We start from the raw sequence: 23,045 nt of genomic DNA, 5'->3' as shown, positions 1-23,045 counted from the left end.
ATCTAAGCATGTAAATGTTGTAATACAATGATAATAACTGAAAGACAAACTGCTGTGTTGTGTCTAGACTCTAGATGTAATACTTTTATTTTATTTTAGCAAGATATGCTTCACCTTGCAACAGGAGGAGTCTGGAAAATTCATCACTAACACCGCAAAAATCCTATGAGGATAAAAAAATGATTTTTTTTAAAAAAGTTGTTAGTCTGACGACTTGTTAAATAGAGTGTGCAAAAACTGCACTTGCAGTGCAGGGCCGCAGGGTGAGGAGTGTCTTGTTATAATTAGACGACTTGTTAAATTGTGTGTGCAAAAACTGCACTTGCGGTGCAGCGCCACAGGGTGAGGAGTGTCTTGTTATGATTAGACTGGATCACACCCTCAAAACCCACTTGAAAAAAAACCTGAAATTATGGTAAACACCTTGGTAAGTATTTTTAAAATTCACAATATGTTGCTTTAAGTAACTGATATTTGAGACAAAACAGAAAAAGTGCTAACATGGTAATAATAATAATAATAATAAGAGCAGTATAAATATTCATTCATTTATCCATCTTCCAAACCACTTATTTCCATTATCTCCATAGTAAGTGAGGCGGACGTGCGCCACCGAGCCGCCCTGTTGTTGTGATTAAAGTAATTCCGAAAATGTTCTTTCAATCATAATTGATACAGTTCCTAGAGAGAGATACAGAGCCTGTCGATATGCATGGAAATTAAACCGCTGTAAAATGATTTCTGTCTTCTTCCGGTCATTGAAACTTCCAATCAGTCTGCACTAAAACTCGTTCATTTAAATACTGTCAAAATAAAAAGTACAGTGCAATTCATACCACGAGGGACGCGATGAATTCTCGGCTCTCCATGATCCGCTTTCAATGCTTCCGATCGCTCGCCTGACATGTGCCACTAAACTATGCTCGTGTTTGGCAGGGGACGAATGAAAAACACGCCCGTACAGGGCGCCGCCATGTTGACTTCCGTGTTTTGATGACGTCACAGTCACATGACACCAAACGCCAACAACAACGACAGGTCAGTCTCCCCGGATGCAGTACATTCAAGGACCAGTAAGTGTATTTTGAATCCAAGTGTTTATTTTATAATCTCGTAAAATATTCATTTTAAGTCATCTTGATGAGCGTTATATTTTTGATCGTTACATTATGCAAAATCTTGGGATAAAATGTAACGAGTGTATGTTTGCATTCACGTTGAATTTTTACAATATACATTAGAATAGTTGCAATGTTGTTGTCCTACAAGTTTATCAGGATCCACTTGTTGTTCTTGTTTGTGTCTGCAAAATTTGTACCTTTCTCGTGCCAATTAGCGGACATTACCTTTTAATATATATGTACACACTACATTGTTTTCAATGAGAGGGCAGCTGTGTTGCTTTGTAAGTAACCTTGTCAATTGTTTTCAATGAGAGGTCTGTGTCTCAATTGGTTGGTTGCCTTGTCAAGAAATTGAGATTAACCGTGTCCTTTTTGTGGCCTAATAGCATGACTCAGGCTCTGAGCTGCTTTAAATGCACGTTTGTACCCCAGACTTATGATTAAATAATACTGAGTCCTTGACCGAATAAAAAAAAAATAATAATGTGCTTATATAATGTACTTTAGCTCACTTTTTTTTTTTTTGCCAGTCCAGAAATTCAGGTTTCACATATATTTGTGATACTGTGGCGTAAATGTTTTCTTTTCCAGTGACATACCAACTCGGTTATTTATGGGCTACTGTCAGTCAGGTAGTGTCTCCTATTAGAGAGGAGCAGGCAAGGGGCCGCCACCTTCTTATTCAGCCCGGACCCAATGATGTCTGGGATGAGTGCGCCCAGTTTGAAACGCTGTGCCCATCATCTATCTTGTTGAAGCGGGTCTCGGAGGGATCCCTTCGAATGTGAGCCTCAGCTGGACTTGGACTTGGATGCTGTCTCATTCTCCTGATGTATATTAAGCCCGAGGAAGGCTAGACAGCTTCACTTACGATCTCCTTCTCCCCTTTTTGTTATTGTTATAAACCAGTGAGTGGTACCTGGTTGGTGTGTGGATTAGTTTAGACTTTCTATCCTCAATTATTATACCAAGTCATGGAATTTGAGAGTGCTTAATAAATAATTAATTGGCTCTACATAGTTTGATTGGGTAATAATTATATATATTTTTTGGTCGTTTCTAGATAGGATAAGTATTTGTTTTAGTATGTGTTTCCCCTTATATCCACACAATTAGTCAGGTATGGCAATAATAGAGTGGATTATGTTTATTGTCGTGTCATAGTTGAAGATCAGCTCACACTTGATGGCCAATAGAGGTCATCTGGAGTGGTCATTTACTTTCAGCCGCAACTGTAACTTCAAAATTCAATTCAAAGGCTGTCTGCCCAATAGAAGGTGTGTTGTGTTACCCTGTGTAAGGTTAATAAGAAGGACTCGGAATTTGTGCAGATTTGCGGAGAGCACCATTGATCTCGACCCAGTCAGAGTATGATCTCTGAGATGAAAAGGGATGAACGAGAGGGGAACTGATTCACTGTCAGCCACAAGTCAGCAAAGGGCAATTCTAGCCCGCAGGCCATCTTTGAAAAACTGAAGAGTAAAGCATGGTGGATTAAGCCACAACGTGGGGAGGGAGAAACCCAAGCAGCCAAAAACTCAAAGCGTCATTGTGGTAACAGAGCGCGGGTTAACAGTTTGCCTCTTCTTTTTTATTTTTGGCAAACATGGCAGTGTCTGTGAGGATAAACTCTTGAGTCAAAAGTTTAAAAGACTTGCACAGGTGAGAGAGTGCATATAGTGCTCCTTTTATTTTCTATGGGAAGAAAAATGAGATACCAATGACTAAATACGATGTGCTAGGCCGAACTATATTGTGCTGTCGTGGGAGCTGAAAAGTGCTCACACACAAACACAGCAAGACTTGAAATCTTTCTCGTTGAGTCTCGAGTTTCTGAAGAAATGCCTGTGAATTATATATTAAAATTAGATCCATTTTTTATCTTTTTTACATATACCAGCGAGTACCATCTGCGATGACAGTTCAGAAAAGCGCACATCTTGATTCTGACAAAGTGATATTATTCATGAGAGTGCGGGCGAGCCGTGTGGTCTTAACATTTGCATCATTAGGCCAGCACAACAGCAGGAGTAGGCAGAGATGCAGCGAAGCGCCTTTCAAATAAAATCTTTTGTTTTTTGCTTTCAGGATGATGTGCTACAAGGCTTCCTGACAAGGAGCGAGACCAGAAGGGAGCAGCGAGAAGATTCTCAAACGGAAGAGAGCGGAAGGTGACAGCGAGAATGGGGTAAAGGAGAAGAGAAAGGTTAGAAAGAAAGATGAGAATAAAACAACATTCATTATGAATTCACTGAATCGACAAGCTGTCACACCACCGTGCTGTCCGCGGAGCACACAAACCCCCGACACGGAACAACTGTGCCTCCATAACGCCACCCGAAACTTGAATTATTCACCTTTGCTTGCATTTAACCTCTATAGTATATGAGCGACCTATAAAACCTAGCTAACATCCTGTCATAATCCTGTCTTCCCATTATTCCCCCCCCCAAAGAATTTAACACTGCTAGGCCATCAGTGAAATATGAGCTGCCTGTAGCATATTGATCCTACGCTGCAAAGATGGATTGATCACAGACAAGACAAAGCAATGGTGACGCATTTTTGTTCTGCTGCAGAAGCGGCGCCAGTGGCTCGGGTGCTTGTTATTGATTCCTGAGATGAATTCGGCTGTGATGCAAACGCTTGGATTTGGTCCTCTGTGCTATTGCGTTTTCACATCAACCAGGTGAGCTTAGGGAAGGCCTGTCACCCACACCTTTGTCTTCCCATCCATCTAGTCTCCGCGCCACTTTTTGTCGTTAGGGTCGCAAGTGTGCCGGGGCCTATCTCAGCTGGCTTCGGGCGAGAAGCATGGTACACTTGGTCGTCAGCCAATCGTAGACCTTTGACTAGCAATATGGATTTTAATGGGCTGGAAGTTATTTGTATGTATAATTAAACACGGTTTGTGTTTCTTCTCGAATGAGAATTGTGCCCAGCCAATTGTCACACCTTTGTCTTCAACAAGGATTAAAAACTCAACCGTCACATGGGATAGCCTGCTGGAAAAAAATTCTCCATAGCCACATTTATTGCGTTTTGACGACACAACCATCACACGCAAAGAAAGCAAGACAGAAGCAAGACATCCACTAAACATTAACCTAAGTGTTTGATGCCGGCTGTTCACATATTTATGAATGAAATACACAAATGTGTGTTTTGATAGAATGTTGTGATGATAGGATGAGGAAAAAAAAGCACAAAAGTCAAAGTTTTACGATTAAGTCTCCCTTTTTTTCCCCCAGGACAACACTGAGCAAAAACTCAGTCTGTGGCACACCATGTCTAATTTTTGTTACGAGATCAGTGAACAAGTAGTTTCATCTTTGCGGCCAGACGTTCTTTTCTGGAGATGGATCAATAGCACTGGTTCCCCGTTTCTCTCAAAATGAGAACTCTTAAGTGGCTTTTGTGAAAAAAAAAAGCGGATTTCTAGGGGGGGGGGATCGATTTACGCCATGCACATTTAATAGAAAAGAAGGAGCAGGGTAGGAGTCCCTTGTATGTGTGTTTTGAGCATGCATGTATATATGTGAACCCTTGGAGTCCCCCCCCCCCCCCAACCTTCTCTGTAGTTCAATGAAGACTGAGAAGCTCCATCACAGTAAAATATGCACAAACATGCTCGGCAATCTTGTCCTATCTGCTTGGAACGTGGCACCTAATAGAAATATGGATCTGCTCTCGTATGGTCTGTGGCACATTGACATTTGATTTCATGAGCCGATACAGTGTCCCCAATCCGTCTGCGTGATACATTGACACTTTTGTGACGCTTTGAGTCACAGGAGAACTCTTGACAAATTGTCAACATGTAAGTGAGAAATGTTTTAACACTGTTGGGAATAAAGTGTTGATAAGATTGACCAGAGCAGGGGAAAAGAACACGCTTCCCTCAATGTTCACCTTTGGTCGAAATCGGAAAACCTTTGAGTGTGACCCAAACTGTGATAGTGATCCACCCCACGCCCTGCGATAGACAATGAATATGAGTCTGAAACACAAATGTTACGTCAGATTGTCCTCTGCTTGCGAATGATGACCTTTCAAATAGCAAAGAGTGAGAGCACTGAGGGAGACGCTAACCTTTAAATTTTAAATAACATCTGGATAACGAAGGCGGTTTTGCTGCAGTGTCACAGTGCCACCTTGCGGTGAAATGGTGCAGCACACTAATACGCTATGGAGCAAGTGTTTCCCAACCTTTTATGTCTTGTATATCCTGAAACTTTTTTTTTTAAATCATAGCATACGGCCTACCTCATATGGGATAAGGACTCTCTAAAAGTAGAACGTAACACAACTGATCAGTAAACAAAAATGATTTTATTTCGTCCCCTTAATTTGGACAGTTCATTCTTCTAAGACTCTATAAGCATTCTATAGGCATTTATCTCTTCTAACATTTGACACAAAAAATGGAGTTCCCGTCAATAAGTCCCGTTGCAATGTGCTCGGCGCTCGCAGGTTAGAAAACCAGGTTAGGAAATACTACAATAGCGTAGTGCAGTTAATTTGTATGTTTAAGATAATTCTGTGTAAAAACCAGTTTGTTCACTGGAAGTTAGGAGATACTACTGTAGCGTACTGCAGTTATCTTGTATGTTTAAGATAATTCTTTGTAAAAAAAAACAGTTGGTTCACTGGAGCTGAATGTGCATGAGGCATCTTTTTAGAAATCATAATGTACAACTCCATTAGCTCTGCATGCATAATTGATATATTTCACATTTGTGAGCTGTCAGGTCATACATATACTCACATTCTTATTCAGCATATGGCAATGTTCCCATCAAGTACCTCGTCAAAGAAAGCCTTTTGGGACTAGCGTATTTGACTTGTGTGATAATAACCAATTAATGTGCTAATTTCAGAATTCATCTCTTCAATAATTGCTGCCATCAATATCAGATGACCTGAGTGTTGCCCTTGTTTGCAGAAACATAGCTAGGGATTTTGATTATGCTCTGCATGGTTATGAATGATTACATCAGAATTACAACAAATACACAACAAAAAGCCCAATGCAAGGGAGGGTATCATGAAATAAAACGCACACAATAGCCGAAACCTTGCGTAACACATTCATAACACAAGCAAAATCCAGTCTGAGTAAAATAAAAAACGTTTTGCTGATCTTAATTTACTAATGCCAGTCATGTCATAAACCACATTCCATCACGCAGAAAAAATACCAAACGCGTGTTTGTGAGCATTTACACTCCCACTCCGGACCAGTGGGGAGCGGTAGTGAGTGAGGGCGACGCGCGCCCTGTCGATGCTCAGGTCAGCCATCTGGCGCAGTCAGCTAGCTTCAGCAGTATTTGGGAAAATGGAGGCACGACCGAAGAATGAACGAGGACACATTCGTATCTCTGCCGTGTAGGTGGGTAGAAGATTGAGGGTTTTTAGTCGCTTTCTGTGGATATTTGTGGGATGCATCCGATTCTTTAACCAACCCGCTAGTTCTAGTTGCAGGATTTTCTTTTAGTCGACGCCTACTGCAGGAACGTAGGTTGAGGTTGAACGTGCTTGCATATTCTTGCCAAACAACTCGCATGTAACCGCTATGTAGGGTTTCGGTGACAAACGAGCGTTGTTCTCCACGGGGAAAAAAACCATTTAAGTCGTATATGCCTATCCAAATGGCTCGTAAGGCAATTTATCGAACTCGCTAGCCAGGTAGCCGAGGCTCGCGGTAAGTGGCCGTTTTCGAAAATGATTTTTTGAAATCTAATATTAAATTACATTACTAAAATTAAAACTGCGATCAAGTGGAATTAAAAAAATACGTAGATTCGGATTTTGCTTTTACTTTACGGCGATTTGCCCAGCTCGGTTCGTTTATGCAATAAACAACGCGGTGTCGTGTTAGCTAAGGCGGTTAGCAAATGAGGCTTTGCGGCCATTACATGTTGATGTGCAGCCACACGCATGACCCTGTTGCGCCGATCTCTGCAAAGACTGAATTACATTCGAAAGTGTTTGACATTTTACGTGATCAAACTTGTGGTACGCCATTAATTGATCAGGCCCTGGATTGCATTTGTTCAGGGCCGCGTATTGCCCCGTTCTAGACGTAATAACGTAACGTCATCAGCTAGCATAGCACTGCTGCTAACCACTTTCTCGACATGTTTACACAGTAAAAGGTCGCCATTGTCTCTTTTAGCGTGTCCATAATTGCGATACTTAAATTGTGCATTAGTAGCTACATTTGAGCTTGTCTTTCCAATTTGCGAACATCGCGCCCAGTCACGTGGCACGGTGCTGCGCCACAGGCGCCCTTTCGGTGGAGTCACATCAATCTCACCACCAATTTTTTATAGTGAAGGAAATTACTGCACGAAGATACCTTATAACTTGCGCAATATATTTTATGTTGCTAAAGGACTGCTCGACGCTATGCTATTGAATCGATTATTTGTGGATGACCAAAAAATACAGGATTTATCGGAATTAAGTAGCACATCGTGTTCAAGTCCACTGTAGTTGGAAAAGGTTGGAAATGCCTTCACATTATTTGAATCTTAACAGTGATTGGTGTATTGCTGTGTACTAAAATTTTGTTGATGCCTTTTGACACGTAAGAAACTGAAATGATAATTTATTTGCTCGTGAGGTGCATCCTAAGTTGCATGTTTTTCTTCTTCTGGCAGATCTTCAAATCCTGATTGTAGTTGTGAAGCCTTTGTTTTGTTGAGGAATTGCAGGTACATTCTTCACAATATTAGTTAATTTTCTTTCTTCAGACTTTAAACCTTAACCAAGGCACAATTATATACTTTTGAGTTTAGGAGTGAAATATATTAAAAATGAATTGAACTGTTCAACTTTAATTAGATTTTATTGCAGTGCAAGCAATATTTTTAGAAACACTTCCCATTTGATTTGTTCTGCAGCTGATGTATTCTTATACATCCTTTTAATTTTTGCATTAGGCAATCTGTATAAAAGATGAGTAATAAGGGATCCGTGCCACTTGTGTTACACTCACGTGGCCGACATACATTTTCCACAGCTTCTTACATGGTTTTGTATACATTGCAGCTAATAAAATAAAACTGTAGCATTTTACCAATTTCTTTAATTTTCCCATTTTTAACAAAATGTAAGTGTAATTCTTTGACATGTAGGAATCACCGGGGTTCCTGTGCTTCCATAAAAGTAAATAAGCCTAAAAGCTAGGCCTTAATTAGCGTTAAAATTCAATCAACATTTTTTAACACATAAAAATTTGGATTCTATTTTTGTAAATAGCATCCAATCTACTAATGAATTATAATTCTTTATTAAAAAAAAACAGAATGACTTGTGGTAACAGCAGGTAACCGCAGCACCTTGACAATGGGAAGTTGAGCTTGTATTTTGTTTCAGTTGGAATTCAAATGTCTTAAATTTATTCTGCCTTAAGCTGTAGGAACCCTGTCATACTTTTCAAGGCTTGCAATGATTTGCATGATGATAAAGTTTTCGAAACTAGCCCCCCCCCCCATCCCCAATTTAATTTTTTATTTTTTTTAATTTTTTTACGCTTTCCATTTAATATCCTCTGATTTGTATTTTACAAGTTGGACACACTTGAAGCAAATTCTCAAATTCATCCCCCATTTTCCGATGAGTAGAGAACTGCATTTACCCCCTTTGCACTTCATTAGTGACTCTGTTGTGCTCTTCTCCTAACTAGTGATTCAGTTTCAAAGTAGTGATTGACTCCACCCATGGAGGAGAATGTGAGCCCTGAGCTCTCTCTAGCTCATGAGCCAGAACAGAGCCAAGACCATATGGATAGCTGCTCTCAAGGTACCTTGAATGAGCTTGTTTTCCCCTTAACGAAGGCCGGGCATATCTTCCTTGCATTGGGTAATAGTGTGGTGGGATTTTGTAATAACCCTAAACAACTGTAAATTGGTGGAAATTAAAGGCACACAAGGAAAAAAAAAATCTTGTTGAGCACTGAACAATAGATTAAGTATTTTCAAGTTACTTCTTTAAAACTTTCTGAAGCTTAATTTTCAAATTAGCCTTGTGTGATGTGTCTACAGGTGATGGGGAAGAGCGACTCAGCGAGCCAACGCAAACCATCCCGACAGAAAGTGACGAAGTGGCAGAGGAGCCAATAGAGAAAGCGGACAAATCTTCCAAAGCCAACAACGAATTGAAGAAAACGTGGACATTCCGTCGCTCCACTGTTGCTCAAAGAGAGATGCCAGTGGAAGCAGCACCCGACAACCACGAGAGCCGCTATCCTGTTCGCCGAAGCGGCAGACAGTCCAAACGTACCGACAAACTGGAGGAATTTCTCTCCACCACGAAAAGAGTGCTACGAAAGAGCGCGCCGCCGTCCCTGGAAGGCGGGGATCCTCCTTCGCAAACCCCAACTGATGCAGAAACCGCCTCTGAGGCCAGCTTTGACGGGAACGCAGACACAAAGACGGCGGAAGACAAGCCCGAGCCGTCCGACAGGAGAACCCGAAGTAGGACGAGGGAGCAGACTCGACAGACGACTCAGCGCGGCAGGTGGACACGCCAATCCCAAAGCGCCACGGTCAAAGGTGAAGAAAGCTCAGAGAATGAAGACAGCGAAGATGGCGCCGAGTCGCAGGACAAAGATGCGGAGCAATCTGGAAAAGGGGCCAAAGTAGAAGACACAAATGCTAATAAGGAACACCAGCCTGGGTTGGATATGCAGACAAAGGAAGAGCAAAAGAAGAAAAATGTTAAAGGGGAAGATCAAGAGGAGAATGACGACGACGACGAGGAGGAGACCACAGAAAAAGGCGGCTTGTTGGTAAAGCGCGGCCCAATTCGAACATACGTGAATAAAAAGCGGGCGGCAAGTTCAAATAGTACGTCTGCCAAGGGACAGACTCCCATGCAAGCTGTCGGCAAGACAGGCAAGCCTCGGGAACAGGAGGACAGCGATGACGGTTCCTCTTCCTCATCTTCAAGCACTGATTCTGACGAAGGATACGACCCCAATGCACTGTATTGCATCTGTCGCCAGAAACACAACAAAAGGTTTGTTTTGAACGCTTCACTGGGTGGCACATTTCAAAAATAGCGAAACTTTAACCTTCCCCGGTTGTTTTCAAACCCCACTGCTTATTCGTGTGTGTTTTTCCTCCCGATATTGTTCATGGCAGTTGTGAGGAGGTAGTGTCAATTATATGCGGGTTTAGCTATTTGCAGTTGCCATGATCCCTAGTGATTACATGTCTTAAAATCCTATATTCTTTCCTCATTTCCCCAAACTGAACATGCATAATAATTTGAAATAGAATAGGTGAGGAAACTTTTCTTATGTTAGATTTAACATCGCTGGTGTCCGGCTGACGCCTTCTATGTCCAGATTTGGGCAATTTAATTTTTGCTCTCAAATCCATACTGTTTGTCAGTCCACAGGTGTTTAAATGGCTTGATCCCTCTGATAATGCAATATTTATGGATGGCTCAACAAACCATTTTTGGGGGGGGGGGGGGGGGGGGGGTTGCTGTGAGAATTTTTCCCGATGCTATCAATAGATCAAATCTAGACCAAAATGTGTATGACAGAAGGAAACTTCTTCCACTTGTCGGGTGTGTTGTGGAGGATCAGCTCATGTAGGGAAGCCATATTGTCCAGCGTGGCGGCCATCTAGAGGCGTTCATATGTGATTTGCTTTTTGACGATTCGTGAGGATTAATAATGAGGGGATTCCGACTCGGTTGCCATTACAAATGTCCTTCCTCACTAGGTTCATGATCTGCTGTGACCGCTGCGAGGAGTGGTTCCATGGAGACTGTGTGGGCATAACCGAGGCTCGGGGCCGTCTGATGGAGAGAAATGGCGAGGATTACGTTTGCCCCAACTGCACGGCTAAAAAAAGCCAAGTGATCAGGCCTGCCACCTCCACGCTGTCCCTGAGCATAGACCTCAAGACCAAAGCTTGTGCTTTACCTCTACCTCCTGCTGGTGGCGCTTTTGGTGACGTGGGCTCCATGACCAGATCGGGGGCACAGGCACAACTGCCGTCAACATCTGCCGGCAGTGACGAGAAAGGAGCGGAGGACATCGGGATCAAAGGCAGGATCGAGAAAGCCACAAATCCAACAGGGAAAAAGAAGATAAAAATCTTTCAGCCGGTAGGTCATCACTAATAATTTGACTTTTTTTTTTTTTTTTTTAAAGAGATAATCAAGGCGTTAAAAGTTTACTTCTTGGTTCTTATCTGACTTAACAGTATGAAAGTATATAAATATTCACTGTGTGGTTGCTCATGTTGCATACTTTTAAAAGACTAAAAATGTATGTTATAAATAATGGTTAAGATGGGAATACTGTCCAATTCTGAATGATGATATTTTCAAGCTGGCCGCATCTCAATCACCTTGCTTATTATGAGCTATTGTGTACTCGTTTGGAGCAGACGGTACAGCAGGCAACGCCACCAAACACAGGCCAGAAGGGGGCGCCTGTGTCGGAAAAGCCAGCGTGCCCCACAGCAGAGCCAAAAGCACCAACAGAGATGGAGCAGGAGAAAGTGGCTTCAAACGTGGAGGTGAAAACAACCGAGACGGAAGAGGCCGGAAAGTCAGCGGCAGCGGAGGACGTGTCACTTCCCAAATGCATCGGTCCCGGCTGCGAGAGCAACGCCCAGCCGGACTCTGTGTACTGTGGAAATGACTGCATCCTGAGACACGCTGCCGCGACTGTGAAGTCATTCGGTGAAGTCAAAGAGCCTCCGAGCCAAGATCAGGAATCCAGCTCTGCGTCAAAGGTAATTTGGACTATCTTAAGTTGTGAAACGATGTCAAGTACAGTTTCCTGCAATCAAATACATTTCGAACCAAGTTGACTTTGCTCTCGCAAGCAGACACACAGTTGACTCGTCTTCAAAGGATGAATGAATGCCCTTTATTGTCATTTTATAAAGCAATTGTATAATGAAATTCACCAAGATGGCAGCTTCACTTCAAAGTCTATTCTACAGGCACACTTTTCTTATGATTGTGTGTGTGTGTGAACGGCAAAGTTTATCCACACAGAACATTAACGTGACATGATTGTACTGGTGCAGTTTTCTTATCTTTGTTGTCTCTGTTTTGGTATTTAAAAAAAAAAATGCCTTGAACGTAAACACTTTATGATGGAGGATGTGCTTTGATCATAACAAAAAAATCTTAAAGCAGTTTTGTGTGCATGGTAAACTGTAAAGTTTCCACATTGATTATCAACACTGGATCTTCGGGAATGAAATCAAGTTTCGGTCCTTGTTTCGATCATGCGAGCAAAGGAACACACTGCTAGCATAGACTGCATTTTGCTATCAATACAGATCAAACGGATCCCTGTCCGATTGTCTTGCATTTGCAAGTTGCTAATCAGCGCTACTAAAACATGGTGACCGGAGTTATTGGCGTGCGATTGGATTTCTCTGATTATTTGCAATTTATAGAAGGGCTGGCCTAGTTGATCAATTTATCATCATAATGCAATCGAACCTGAAAATAGTGTTTTGGCAAACTGCCTTGCATTGACTTCATAGATGCACAGTGGCGAACAAGAGCAAGCTGTTGAGGTGCTGTCCTGAACCTGCCTTAATGGGTTTCTCTTTAATCCGTCCAGAGGGAAGCCACCAGACAGACGAGGGCCCAGAAGGACAGCGGCGAGGACTCTGGGAGCGACGGAGGAGATGACGACGACGCTCCGGATGAGGATGATGAAGACGCGCATGCTGTGGAGCAGCCGCCGCCTCCCGCCACTGCGTCATGGTGCAGCGACCATAATTACATTGCAGTACCACCAGAAAAGACTACACCCATATCAACAACAGTTTTAAACACAAAGTGTATGTATCTCTTTGAGGGTCTTCTTGTTAAACTAGTTCCGTGGCTTGCCGATAGTGGTTTCTATCATGCTAGCGTAACCTAAAGCAGGACATTGATTGAAGTTTCTGTTAGATGTAATCATGACTCATTCATAAGTGTGATTTTCATGACGTGTGCCTCTGGGTGGAGCTGCTGAAAAGGTAAGTTTGTGATCTGCCTTAGTGGTGCATTTCAACAGAAGCGCTGCAAAGATTCTCGCCATCGGAATCGGTGAGATGCTGTCGAGGTGATGTCAGTAGCTTCTAAGGAATGGCCAGCTTTGCAAAATCGACCCCCGCTATTAAGGTCAGGGGCTTCCTTATATGGGCGGGTGCGTTCATGCATCAAGCAGTGACTGTCGTCGTCCTGCTAAATTGCCTTTTGGCGGATTGGACAACTGTCAATCCGGTTGTTAGCAAAATAAGCCTTTTTTTTTTTTTTTTGGCCTATGCTGCAGAATTTGGGTATCCCTTTTTAAAAAAAAAAAAAAAGCAATATGGGGATAGCCCTGTATTGTAACGTCAGACACAAATTTGACATTTTATGGCTCAGTCATAAGGTTGTTTTCGATAGAATAGGCACGTGCGTAGGCTCGTTTTAAGTCGCTGCTACTTTGGTTCATCACTCCAGCAGGTACATCTTGTAACGGCATCACTCCCAACGCCCCGCAGACTATTATGATAGTCTGTAATATGATATATTAAACTGGTAACGAACTTGATCTACTGTCCCCCAGGTTAACGTGGCGTTTTTTTTTTTTTTTTAATCCTCGAGCCCATTCAATATGATGCATCTTTTATAGAGGGAAACTGTCTTAAAATAAAAGATGATGTGACAGACAGATTTTTTGAATCCCTTCATTGATTGATTCTCTGAGCAGTGTCAGCTTGCTATCTGGTTATGTTAAAGGTCAACCACATAAGCATTTTCGTATGAAAAGGCACTGGAGGTCGAGATTGTGCAGACCATGGTCCACATGGCGAGCAGGTGAAACAGAAATCTACCAGGTGTTCCTCTCCCGAATGGCGTAACGAAAGAAGAGAGGCCTGAGAGAAGTTCAGAGGTCATACTGGAAGAATGAAGCTGTGATATACCTGCACGCGAGGTTTCAACCAATGGTCGTCACAGTGAATAATTTGACACAATAGGACTGTTGACACCCAAGTGTGGTTGCTTTCATGTCCTCTGTTGACCCTTAAAATCTTTATTGCATGAGCATTTAGACATTGTAAGATCAACTGTCACATGAGGAAGTTGCGTACGTTGACCACTGGTTTACTTGGCTTTTGTTTTTTCGTGTACTGCAAGCTTGACCATGTTGCTCAATTGCATTTATACAATCAGGATTGAACTGAGCTCATCAAAGATTTGATCTTTGTATCGCAAGTTTTTCATTTTAACCTGTAGTGGTCTGTCCTTTCACACTTTGGAACATATTGGATGTAATATAGCTTTAGTACATTTTAAATAGTAAATGCTGATAGTTCTGCCAGAGTACTAATCACAAGGTTACTTTTAAAAAGTCTTTGGATGAACTGATCATGCAAGAACCAATGCTGCCCCCTCTTGAGATTGTTCATTCTGTCAGAATTTCTTTGATAGGATATGGCCTGCATGTTTTTATAATTCTTTAAATATGCACTCAAAGCACCATTGGCTGAACTTGTATGTTCTATGAGTGCACCTAGCTGTGCAAATGAATTCAATGACCCCACAGTAATTATTTGTCAGTATTGTGATTGGCAGCAAATTTTAAAGTGTTTGGTGTTTTTCTTTTTTTCTTTTATTTTGCAGCCCCTCCCAAAGAAGAGAAACAGTCAAAGAAACAGGTCCCGGCTCACGTTAAACCCTCTTCTGATTCCAAGACCTCCTCCAAAGCGAAGAAGACCATGACCACTCGGGCATCCAAGGTGTCTCCAAAGGGCAAGAGGTCGTCCTCTCAGTCCAGCAGCTCTAAAGCAACCAAGAGGTCCGCGACTCCGCCCAGTAAAGCCGCGACAAAGTCCAAGAAATCGCGAACGACAAGCACACCGCCTCAGTCACCGTACCCTCCTGGGCCGATCCACGTCACGGGAGCGCTAAGAGTCACCAAGACCAACTTTACCATTCCAAAGAAGCAGCCTCAACAAAAAGACTCTCCATCCCATCATCAATCATCGTCGTCGTCAAGAGTCCCATCATCTCCGGCGTCTTCAGCTTCCTCCAGCCATTCGTCATCCCAAAGGTCTCATCATGCCACCTCATCCTCGGCATCCTCGATCCCACCGCCCGCCAACCACCAGATGAGACAGAACATCCGTCGCTCCCTGACCGACATCCTTTACAAGAGGTGAGTGTCCTTCAAATGATTGTATTCCTACTAAGTAGAGCATGTTTTGAGGGAGAACACCTCCGTTGCACTTTTCCTGCCAGGGTGAGCGACAGCGATGATCTGACAATGACGGAGAGCGAGGTGGCGAGGCTTGCCGTTGCCATCGAGAAGGAGATGTTTAACATCTGCCTCAGCACAGATAGCAAGTACAAAAACAAGTACCGCTCGCTCATGTTCAACCTCAAGGACCCAAAAAACAAAGTGAGTCAACAGGATTGTCAAACTTTCTCATTAAAATATATATATATTTTTTAATCTTTTGACTTTGAATGGAGAGCTTAAATGACTGGTGTGTGTGTGTGTGTGTGTGTGTGTTCAGGGCTTGTTCTACAAGGTAATTAGAGGTGATCTTAGCCCTTTCCGACTGGTGAGGCTGAGCGCAGAAGATATGGTTTCCAAGGAGATATCGGAGTGGAAGAAGCCTGACCCCTCCCAGGTAAATGTTAGTGAGTGGCCTTTTGATGATGAGATGTTTTTAACATTACACGTACTTACCCGCAGAGCCAGTCCTCAAGTGGAAGGGCCCATTCAGGTCATTCCAAAACAAGCAGTAGGCACGACTCTCACAAAGTGGATGCGGAGGATGCCCCGCCCCCTTCCGATGCAGATGTATGTATTCCTGCCACAGCTTCGTCCTCTCGCATGGCTTCTGCTGTCGTAAGTGATGGCACACCATCTTCCTCCTATTTTCACACCTTTTCTTCACTTTTGCAAGTTAATACATTAGTTTGGGTAGTAGTGCTCTTCATCTTTTCGGTCGTCTTCTCAACTTCAAAGCCTTCATCTTACTTGCACTATACTTTGCATTTAATTGAGGGAGTCCAAAAGGTTGTCCTGGTGTAGGATTTGACATCCATCTTATTGTATTCTCTTAGGACCAAGATGAGCCCAGCGTCACTGCTTCAGCTGCACCTCAGTCTTCTGCGACTGAGGGCGGCGGTAGTATGCCAGATATTTTCAGTGCCATGCTCAAAGACACAACGTTGGAACACAGGACTCATTTGTTTGACCTCAACTGTAAAATATGCACAGGTAAATGAGACGGGGCAAATCTGTTTTCCTGTGTTCTGTATCTTGAGCAAATAATCTTTGTCTCTATTGAGTCAAAAAAAACATATTTGCCTGACACCGCATGCTAAAGTAAATCAAAGTGTGAGCTCGTAATGAGTAATATGTACACACACACACACACCGAGTGACATCATGATTTAATGAACGTCTAATCCAGTTAACGACGTTTCAGTGGTGAAAAGCCAGCCAATGACTGTACAGTTGGAAAACAGGAAGTAACGAGTTCAATATAATATACTGTAATATATATTATATTTATAATACTTATTGTTTACATTGTAGTGTTATAGCAATCGTTGTGGTAAGTTACATCCCTTTTGTAAGACATTACTACCACTACGGTTTCCTTCTAAGGTCTTTCTCCTTTCCACATAGGTCAAAAGACAGAAGATGAGATTGCATCCAAAAAATCCAAACCCACCAGGAAGTCCGACCAACCCAGACAAGAGATGCATTCAGCCAGTGCCGTCGGCCAACCGCAAGCGGCCACGGTCTACCAACAGCTCATCCCACCGCCATACCAGCCCGGCATAGAACCGGCCGTCGTCGTCGAACCACAGCCACAACTTTACCAAGAGGACCCTAACAATATGGCTATGCAGGCCATCGCCCCCGCTGTTTCCTCTGTCAGCATCTCACGAAGAGACCCGCGCATGGCCAGGCATGGCTCCGGCGTTACGGTCACTTACACTCCTTCAGAAAAACCCACAAACACCATGGCAGAGCCACTCGCCGCTCCTGTCATTGCTCCTTTGGATGTTGCCACCAAAGCACCCCTTCCGATGCCCCCTGCTCCTCCATCCTTGTTGGCTTTGTCAAAACCATCCAGAACAAGGTACATACTTTATTGAAATGATCATTTAGATGATCTGAGACTGTTTAGCAACCTGTGTGTGTGTCTTAAGTTAAAAATGATACATTGTGGCAACTGCCACACAGTATAACCGACAATCTAGCGAGGGTGTTGTGCTTTTAAATCTGCCTGCCCTGATTTTTGTAACATGATCTCAGAAAGAGACTTTTTATTATTTTTATTTCTTTTTTAAACTAACATGGATTGTTTTTCAATTTTATTTTTATTTTTCCCAGTAGTTCTGAGCCTCCTCCTGAGGGGGAGACTGCAATCTTCCTCCATGGTCAAGAGAGGATTTGGAAAGGCTTCATCAACATGCAGTCTGTGGCCAAGTTTGTAACCAAAGCTTACTTGGTTTCAGGCTCTTTTGAGTACCTAAAAGAGGCAAGTAAACTTCGCTAGTCATGTTGCGAGTGAATTTGTGTGCAGGTTTTAAAAACTGAAACTCTTCATGTCTAATCAATATTACGCAGGATTTGCCAGACACCATTCATGTTGGAGGACGCATCTCTCCAAACACAGTGTGGGACTATGTTGGGAAGTTGAAAACATCGTTGTCCAAGGTTGGTTTTTGAAAAGGTGGTTTTTTTTTTGTTTCTCTCCTTCATTCAGAATATTGATCTTGCCCCTATTTCTGATCACAGGAGCTGTGTTTGATCCGATTCCAGCCAGCCACAGAGGAAGAGGAAGTAGCTTACGTGTCTCTCTTCTGTTACTTCAGCAGCAGGAAAAGATTTGGTGTGGTAGCTAACAGTAACCGGAGGATCAAAGACCTCTATCTGATTCCTTTGGCCTCAAAGGACCCACTACCCTCCAAACTTTTGCCATTTGATGGACCAGGTATGCTTCTTAAGGAAGAATCAACTGGACTCTTGTTTGTGTCTCAGCTGTCTCACATTCACACAAATATAAATGGAACGGAACAGCTGACTACATCAAATGATTTAGTCTTAAACCACAGTCTAACGTCTAAAACTTCTAGATATTGGAGTCTTACATTTGTTAATTCACTCGTTTGTTATTTTGCAGGACTGGAGCCAGCCCGGCCCAACCTTCTACTGGGCCTCTTGATCTGCCAGAAGGATAGAAAGCGTCCCGGTGTTCCATTGGAAAGTGATGAGAAACGATCTAAGATGCAAATCAAAGATATTGATGAGACTGGTCTTCCAAAGCCACCTCTCTCAGTCAAAGTGGATCGAAGCACACGCCAAAGTTTGGACATTCCTTTCAGTACTACTCCCCCAGGGTCTCCTCCTGTCAGCTCCTCCGCGACCCCAAATGTCGCTGTGGCCACCCCATCTGTCTTTTCTCTTTTGTCAACCGTTAAAGCACCCGCCACGTCCTCTGTCACGGGTGTGGAGTCTCCATCCTCATCCAGCTCTATCCCTGCCCCTGCAGCAACCGCCACTCCTCTCCAGACGATCCTCAACACTCTGTTTGGCAAGAAAAAGCCAGACTCTGAAGCTTCCAACTCGCCATCTGATCAGGGTGCAGAATCTTCCATTCCGCACTCTACAATGATCGATCCAATTGTGCAACAGTTTGCACAGACAAAAGACAAACAGGTTGAGGAGGATGAAGATGACCGACCATATGACCCTGAGGAAGAGTATAACCCAAGTATGGGTTACAGTGTGCCTATTAAACCGATTGAGGTAGTAAATAAACCTGACGTTTTACAGAGCGAAGGTGACGACATTGCATATGACCCCGAAGATGACTCAATATTTGATGAAGTCCAAACTACTGTAGCAGATGAAACTGGAAAGTCTTCATGTGATGACGTAACAGACCCGGAAAAGATCCTGGCAAGCCTTAAACAGAAAGGAAAGCTGACACTCCCAAAACAGGAAGACAAACATGTGCCGTCCACTGACTTGCCCGGGCCTTCACAAACACCCCCAGCCATTTTGGGCGGTAGTCAGTTAATGCAGCTTGGTAAAAAAGTGGAAGAGCTTGTGAAATCGGCCACACCCACGATCAACCAGAGCAGAGATCCTCGCCAGAGCCGGGAATCTCGCCAGGGGGCGGGCATCACAACAAAAACAACAGATGAGCTGCTTGATAAAGAGGAGTTGTCTTCCAATGACTCTTCGACACCTCAGCAGTCAGTTCAAGAGCCACAGGTGGCTTCTGTTGCTCAGCTTCCCGACTCCTCACAAGACCCGGAGAAGCCATTACCAATGGAGGAAGAGAAATCTGAGACATTGCCCTTTATGGAGACTTCAAAAGAAGAGGTGTCCATTCCTTTATTAGGAGAGACTTTGGAACCTGATCTGGAGTATGACTATCTTCAAGACAATGAAGAGAAAATGAAAGCCGAGCAAGATGAGAGCGTCCAGGCTGAAACCGAGGCAGACAAGTATAGCATTTGGCCAAATGCTGCAAGTATTTTAAAAGGTAAAGAGGATTCAGAATACGATGACAATAGCCAAGAAGCGGCAATTTGTAGCTCCTACAATGAGCCACCAAACTCCTCGACAATTACTTCGGCAATTCCAGTCCTCGGGGACACTCATTCTCATTATCCGCGACATCACAGGGCAACATCAGACTTTGACGATGATTATAGATCACAAAGTGACATCCCCCGACCATCTAGTTATCTCCAATCTCAACCAATGCACGGACAGAATCCAATGATGAGGCCTCCATCAATGTCAGTACCACCACCCATACAAGGCATCTCTTCAATGTCTGCGCCACAGTCTGTGCAAGGACCCCCACCAGCTATCCACGGTCCTCCTCCAGTACTTGGTCCTCCAGTACTTGGTCCTCCAGTACTTGGTCCTCCAATCCAAGCTGACAGCAGCCATCCATACGGCCTCCCTCCGAGTTTCCCCCCCTATCAAAACCAATGGACACGCCCCCAACTACCACCTCCACAGCAGCCGCTCTCCAGACCACCTCCTCAGAACCTTTTACCACCTAGAGTAACACCACCACTTTACCCACCAATTGGCCAGAGAGGTCCTCCACCTCAAATGTTTGATCCTCTTCTCCCCCCTCAGCATAGTGCACAACAATGCCCTCCTCCAGGCTTTCCCCTCCCACCTACGTTTGATGGACAGAATCAGCTACCTCCTCCACGATTTGCTGGTCCACCTCCACCATTTAATTTTCCTGGAAACAGAGGTCCTCCTCCACCTTTCACAGCACCACCACCGGGACATTTTGATAACAGGCTTCCTCCCCCTTCCATCTTCTCAGGGCCAAGGGGTCCCCTACCATCTCAATATGGTGATCCAAGTCCAATTCAAATGCAACCCCCAATGGGAGACCAAAGCCGTGGCCCCAGGGACCACTATAGTAAAGATAGTCACTCATTCACACATGCGGACCAACATCTCAGTCATCCTCCCAATATTTTCAAAGACAGCCCGGCGACCGCTTACCGGGGTCTTCCACCTAGTCAGTATGATGACTCAAGAGGCCCGCATTCTATTGTGGAGATCAATCCACAAAATAAGTTTGGAGTTCCCAGGCCACACTCGCCACCACATCGAGGAGGTCTGGATGAGCATATAGCTCTTCGTCAGGAGAATAGGAACAAGTTTGGAGGTCCCAGGCCACACTCGCCACCACATCGAGGAGGTCTGGATGAGCACATAGCTCTTCGTCAGGAGAATAGGAACAAGTTTGGGGTTCACAGGTTACACTCACCACCACATCGAGGAGCTTTGGATGAGCACACACCTCTTTCTCCTCTTCAGGAGAATAGAAACAAGTTTGGGGTCGCCAGGCTACATTCGCCACCACATCGAGGAGCTTTGAATGAGCACATGGCTCTTCCTCCACTTCAGGAAAATCGAGCAATGAGAGATCAGACTCAGCCTTTTGGTGGCTCTGAACGCTACCGCTTTGATCGGTTTTCAGATGAGGCAAGAAGGTTTTCTGATGAGGCAAGACCTGTTCGCCACAGTGGCCCTCTGCTACCGACCCCCACCGAGGCTCCTATTGCTCCTCCGAGTCACATAGGCGGTCACAGTCCAGATATTCGGCGAGAGGACTTCTGGCGCCGACATTCCCCTGATGTCATGAGGAGAACCAACACCAACCGAGAGGGCTCAGAACCGCAAAGCACGGAACCCTTCGGTCACTTTGAAGTCGGGCTCCGAGAACAAGTTTCTGCTCCCGCTCAGTCATTAGAAGAAAGACTTAAGGAGCTCTCTGGTGACTGCAGAAGAGACAGAGACCGCGACAACCCTTCCTCCGCGAGGTCCTTGTGGGAGAGGAATCAGGGCAAGCGGTGGAGCCGAGAACGAGAATGGGAGAGAAGCAGAGAGCGCAACACCGATCGTGAATCCAGCAGAGAACGGGATCACAGCAAAGGAAAAGAGAGCGAGAAAAATAAAGAGGCAGAGGTGGAGCGACACAAGGATGAAGACACAGACAAGAGGAGAGACCGTGACAGAGAAAGAGAAAAGGACAGAGTCAAGGACAGGGACTCAGACAGAAGGGATTATGATCGCGAAAGAGGACGAAATCGCGATAAAGAGCGAGACCGTGAGCGAGACAGGAGACGCGACAGGTCCCGAAGTAGAGACCGGGATCGAGGGAAAGACCGAGGTAGAGACAGAGACAAAGAAAAGGACAGTGACAGAGACAAAGACAGGGAGAGGGACAGAGAAAAAGATCGTGACAAAGATAAAGACAGAGATCGTGACAGAGGCAGAGACAAAGATAGAGATGGAGAGAAAGAGCGAGACAAAGATCCAGATAGAGAAAGAGAGAAAGACCGAGACGTAGACAAAGACCGGGACCGGGAAAGAGAGAAGGATAGGAGTCGAGAAAAAGACAGATCCCGTGACAGAGACCGGGAGAAAGACAGAGACCGGGAGAAAGACAGAGATCGGGAAAAAGACAGAGATCGGGAGAAAGACAGAGACCGGGAGAAGGACCGAGACCGGGAGAAGGACCGAGACCGGGAGAAAGACAGAGACCGGGAGAAAGACCGAGACCGGGAGAAAGACCGAGACCGGGAGAAAGACCGAGACCGGGAGAAAGACCGAGACCGCGAGAAAGACCGAGACCGCGAGAAAGACCGAGACCGGGAGAAAGACCGAGACCGGGAGAAAGATCGAGACCGGGAGAAAGATCGAGACCGGGAGAAAGATCGAGACCGGGAGAAAGATCGAGACCGGGAGAAAGACAGAGACCGGGAAAAAGACAGAGATAAAGACCGTGAAAGAGACCGTGGCAGGGACCGCCGAGAAACAAGTAGAACCCGGGAAAGGAGAGAAGATAAAAATAGCAAACATGAAAAATCCAAGGAGAAAGAAAAGACTTCGGTAAATGATAAAAACTCTTCCTAGTGTATTGCAACTCCACGAATTAAGAGACAATTTCTAACCACTGAGAATCCTTGTTGTGAATGACAATGGCAGTGTTTCATTTCTATAGATTCCAGCGTTTGTATTTTCTGTCCTGATTTGTTAGAAATTTACGAAACATAACCGAAGAACATTTTAAGTTACTTGTTTTCGGCGTGTGGAAAGTCACTACTCAGTCAACCCCAGTTTAAGTAAGAATTGTGTCAAATCACAACAAATGTAAATATGATTGTATTTGTGTACATAATGATGTTTTTAATACTTTTCTAAGTAGGCAAAATAAAAGCCATATACTCTGGATGGATCAGCGGAAAGAAAACTGCTTAGAACCGTGGCTACTAAACAGAATGAGAAATGGTTCCATTTATCTACAGTACAGTACCAGTACCTAATAAGTCATTTGTTTCAACTCAATTAAACATTTTTGATCACATGGA

The 23,045-nt window shown here is 44.0% G+C and overlaps 2 protein-coding genes across 13 annotated transcripts in view; one reads left to right on the top strand and one right to left on the bottom strand.

Moving 5' to 3' along the window:
* Positions 1–993, bottom strand: part of slc25a26 (solute carrier family 25 member 26) — an 18,813-nt gene extending 17,820 nt beyond the window's left edge. Inside the window, exon 1 of the mRNA XM_037253045.1 lies at positions 837–993. Within this exon, the coding sequence (XP_037108940.1) occupies positions 837–869 (33 nt within the window). The 5' untranslated portion in view covers positions 870–993. The remainder of the gene's footprint in view (positions 1–836) is intronic.
* Positions 992–23,045, top strand: LOC119123720 (death-inducer obliterator 1-like). Of its 12 annotated transcripts, none has more exons than XM_037253039.1 (20): positions 992–1,073; positions 3,213–3,330; positions 3,704–3,813; positions 7,790–7,843; positions 8,818–8,933; positions 9,176–10,151; positions 10,868–11,255; positions 11,540–11,890; positions 12,739–12,961; positions 14,775–15,309; positions 15,393–15,552; positions 15,671–15,787; positions 15,853–16,008; positions 16,227–16,383; positions 16,798–17,257; positions 17,512–17,659; positions 17,749–17,838; positions 17,920–18,115; positions 18,305–20,759; positions 20,844–23,045. In XM_037253039.1, the coding sequence occupies exons 5-20, from the start codon at positions 8,852–8,854 to the stop codon at positions 22,588–22,590; spliced, it is 8,241 nt and encodes a 2,746-aa protein (XP_037108934.1). In that variant the 5' UTR covers positions 992–1,073; positions 3,213–3,330; positions 3,704–3,813; positions 7,790–7,843; positions 8,818–8,851; the 3' UTR covers positions 22,591–23,045. The 12 variants fall into 12 exon arrangements, with proteins under 12 accessions (XP_037108934.1, XP_037108933.1, XP_037108932.1 ...); XM_037253038.1 differs by having other exon boundaries at positions 18,305–21,964; positions 22,025–23,045; XM_037253037.1 differs by having other exon boundaries at positions 15,853–15,960; positions 18,305–23,045.

The sequence above is a fragment of the Syngnathus acus genome, chromosome 5, assembly GCF_901709675.1.
Source record: "Syngnathus acus chromosome 5, fSynAcu1.2, whole genome shotgun sequence".
Classification (NCBI taxonomy): Eukaryota; Metazoa; Chordata; class Actinopteri; order Syngnathiformes; family Syngnathidae; genus Syngnathus; species Syngnathus acus.
Note: the sequence above shows the minus strand (reverse complement) of the source record. Positions and strands in the feature narration are given on the sequence as shown.

Excerpts from the sequence above, each read along its gene's own strand:
- LOC119123720 (XM_037253032.1), top strand. The coding sequence starts at position 8,852 with ATGGAGGAGAATGTGAGCCCTGAGCTCTCTCTAGCTCATGAGCCAGAA. Across the intron at positions 11,891-12,738 it reads AATCCAGCTCTGCGTCAAAG|AGGGAAGCCACCAGACAGAC; the intron begins GTAATTTGGACT and ends TAATCCGTCCAG. Across the intron at positions 15,788-15,852 it reads AGAAGCCTGACCCCTCCCAG|AGCCAGTCCTCAAGTGGAAG; the intron begins GTAAATGTTAGT and ends ACTTACCCGCAG.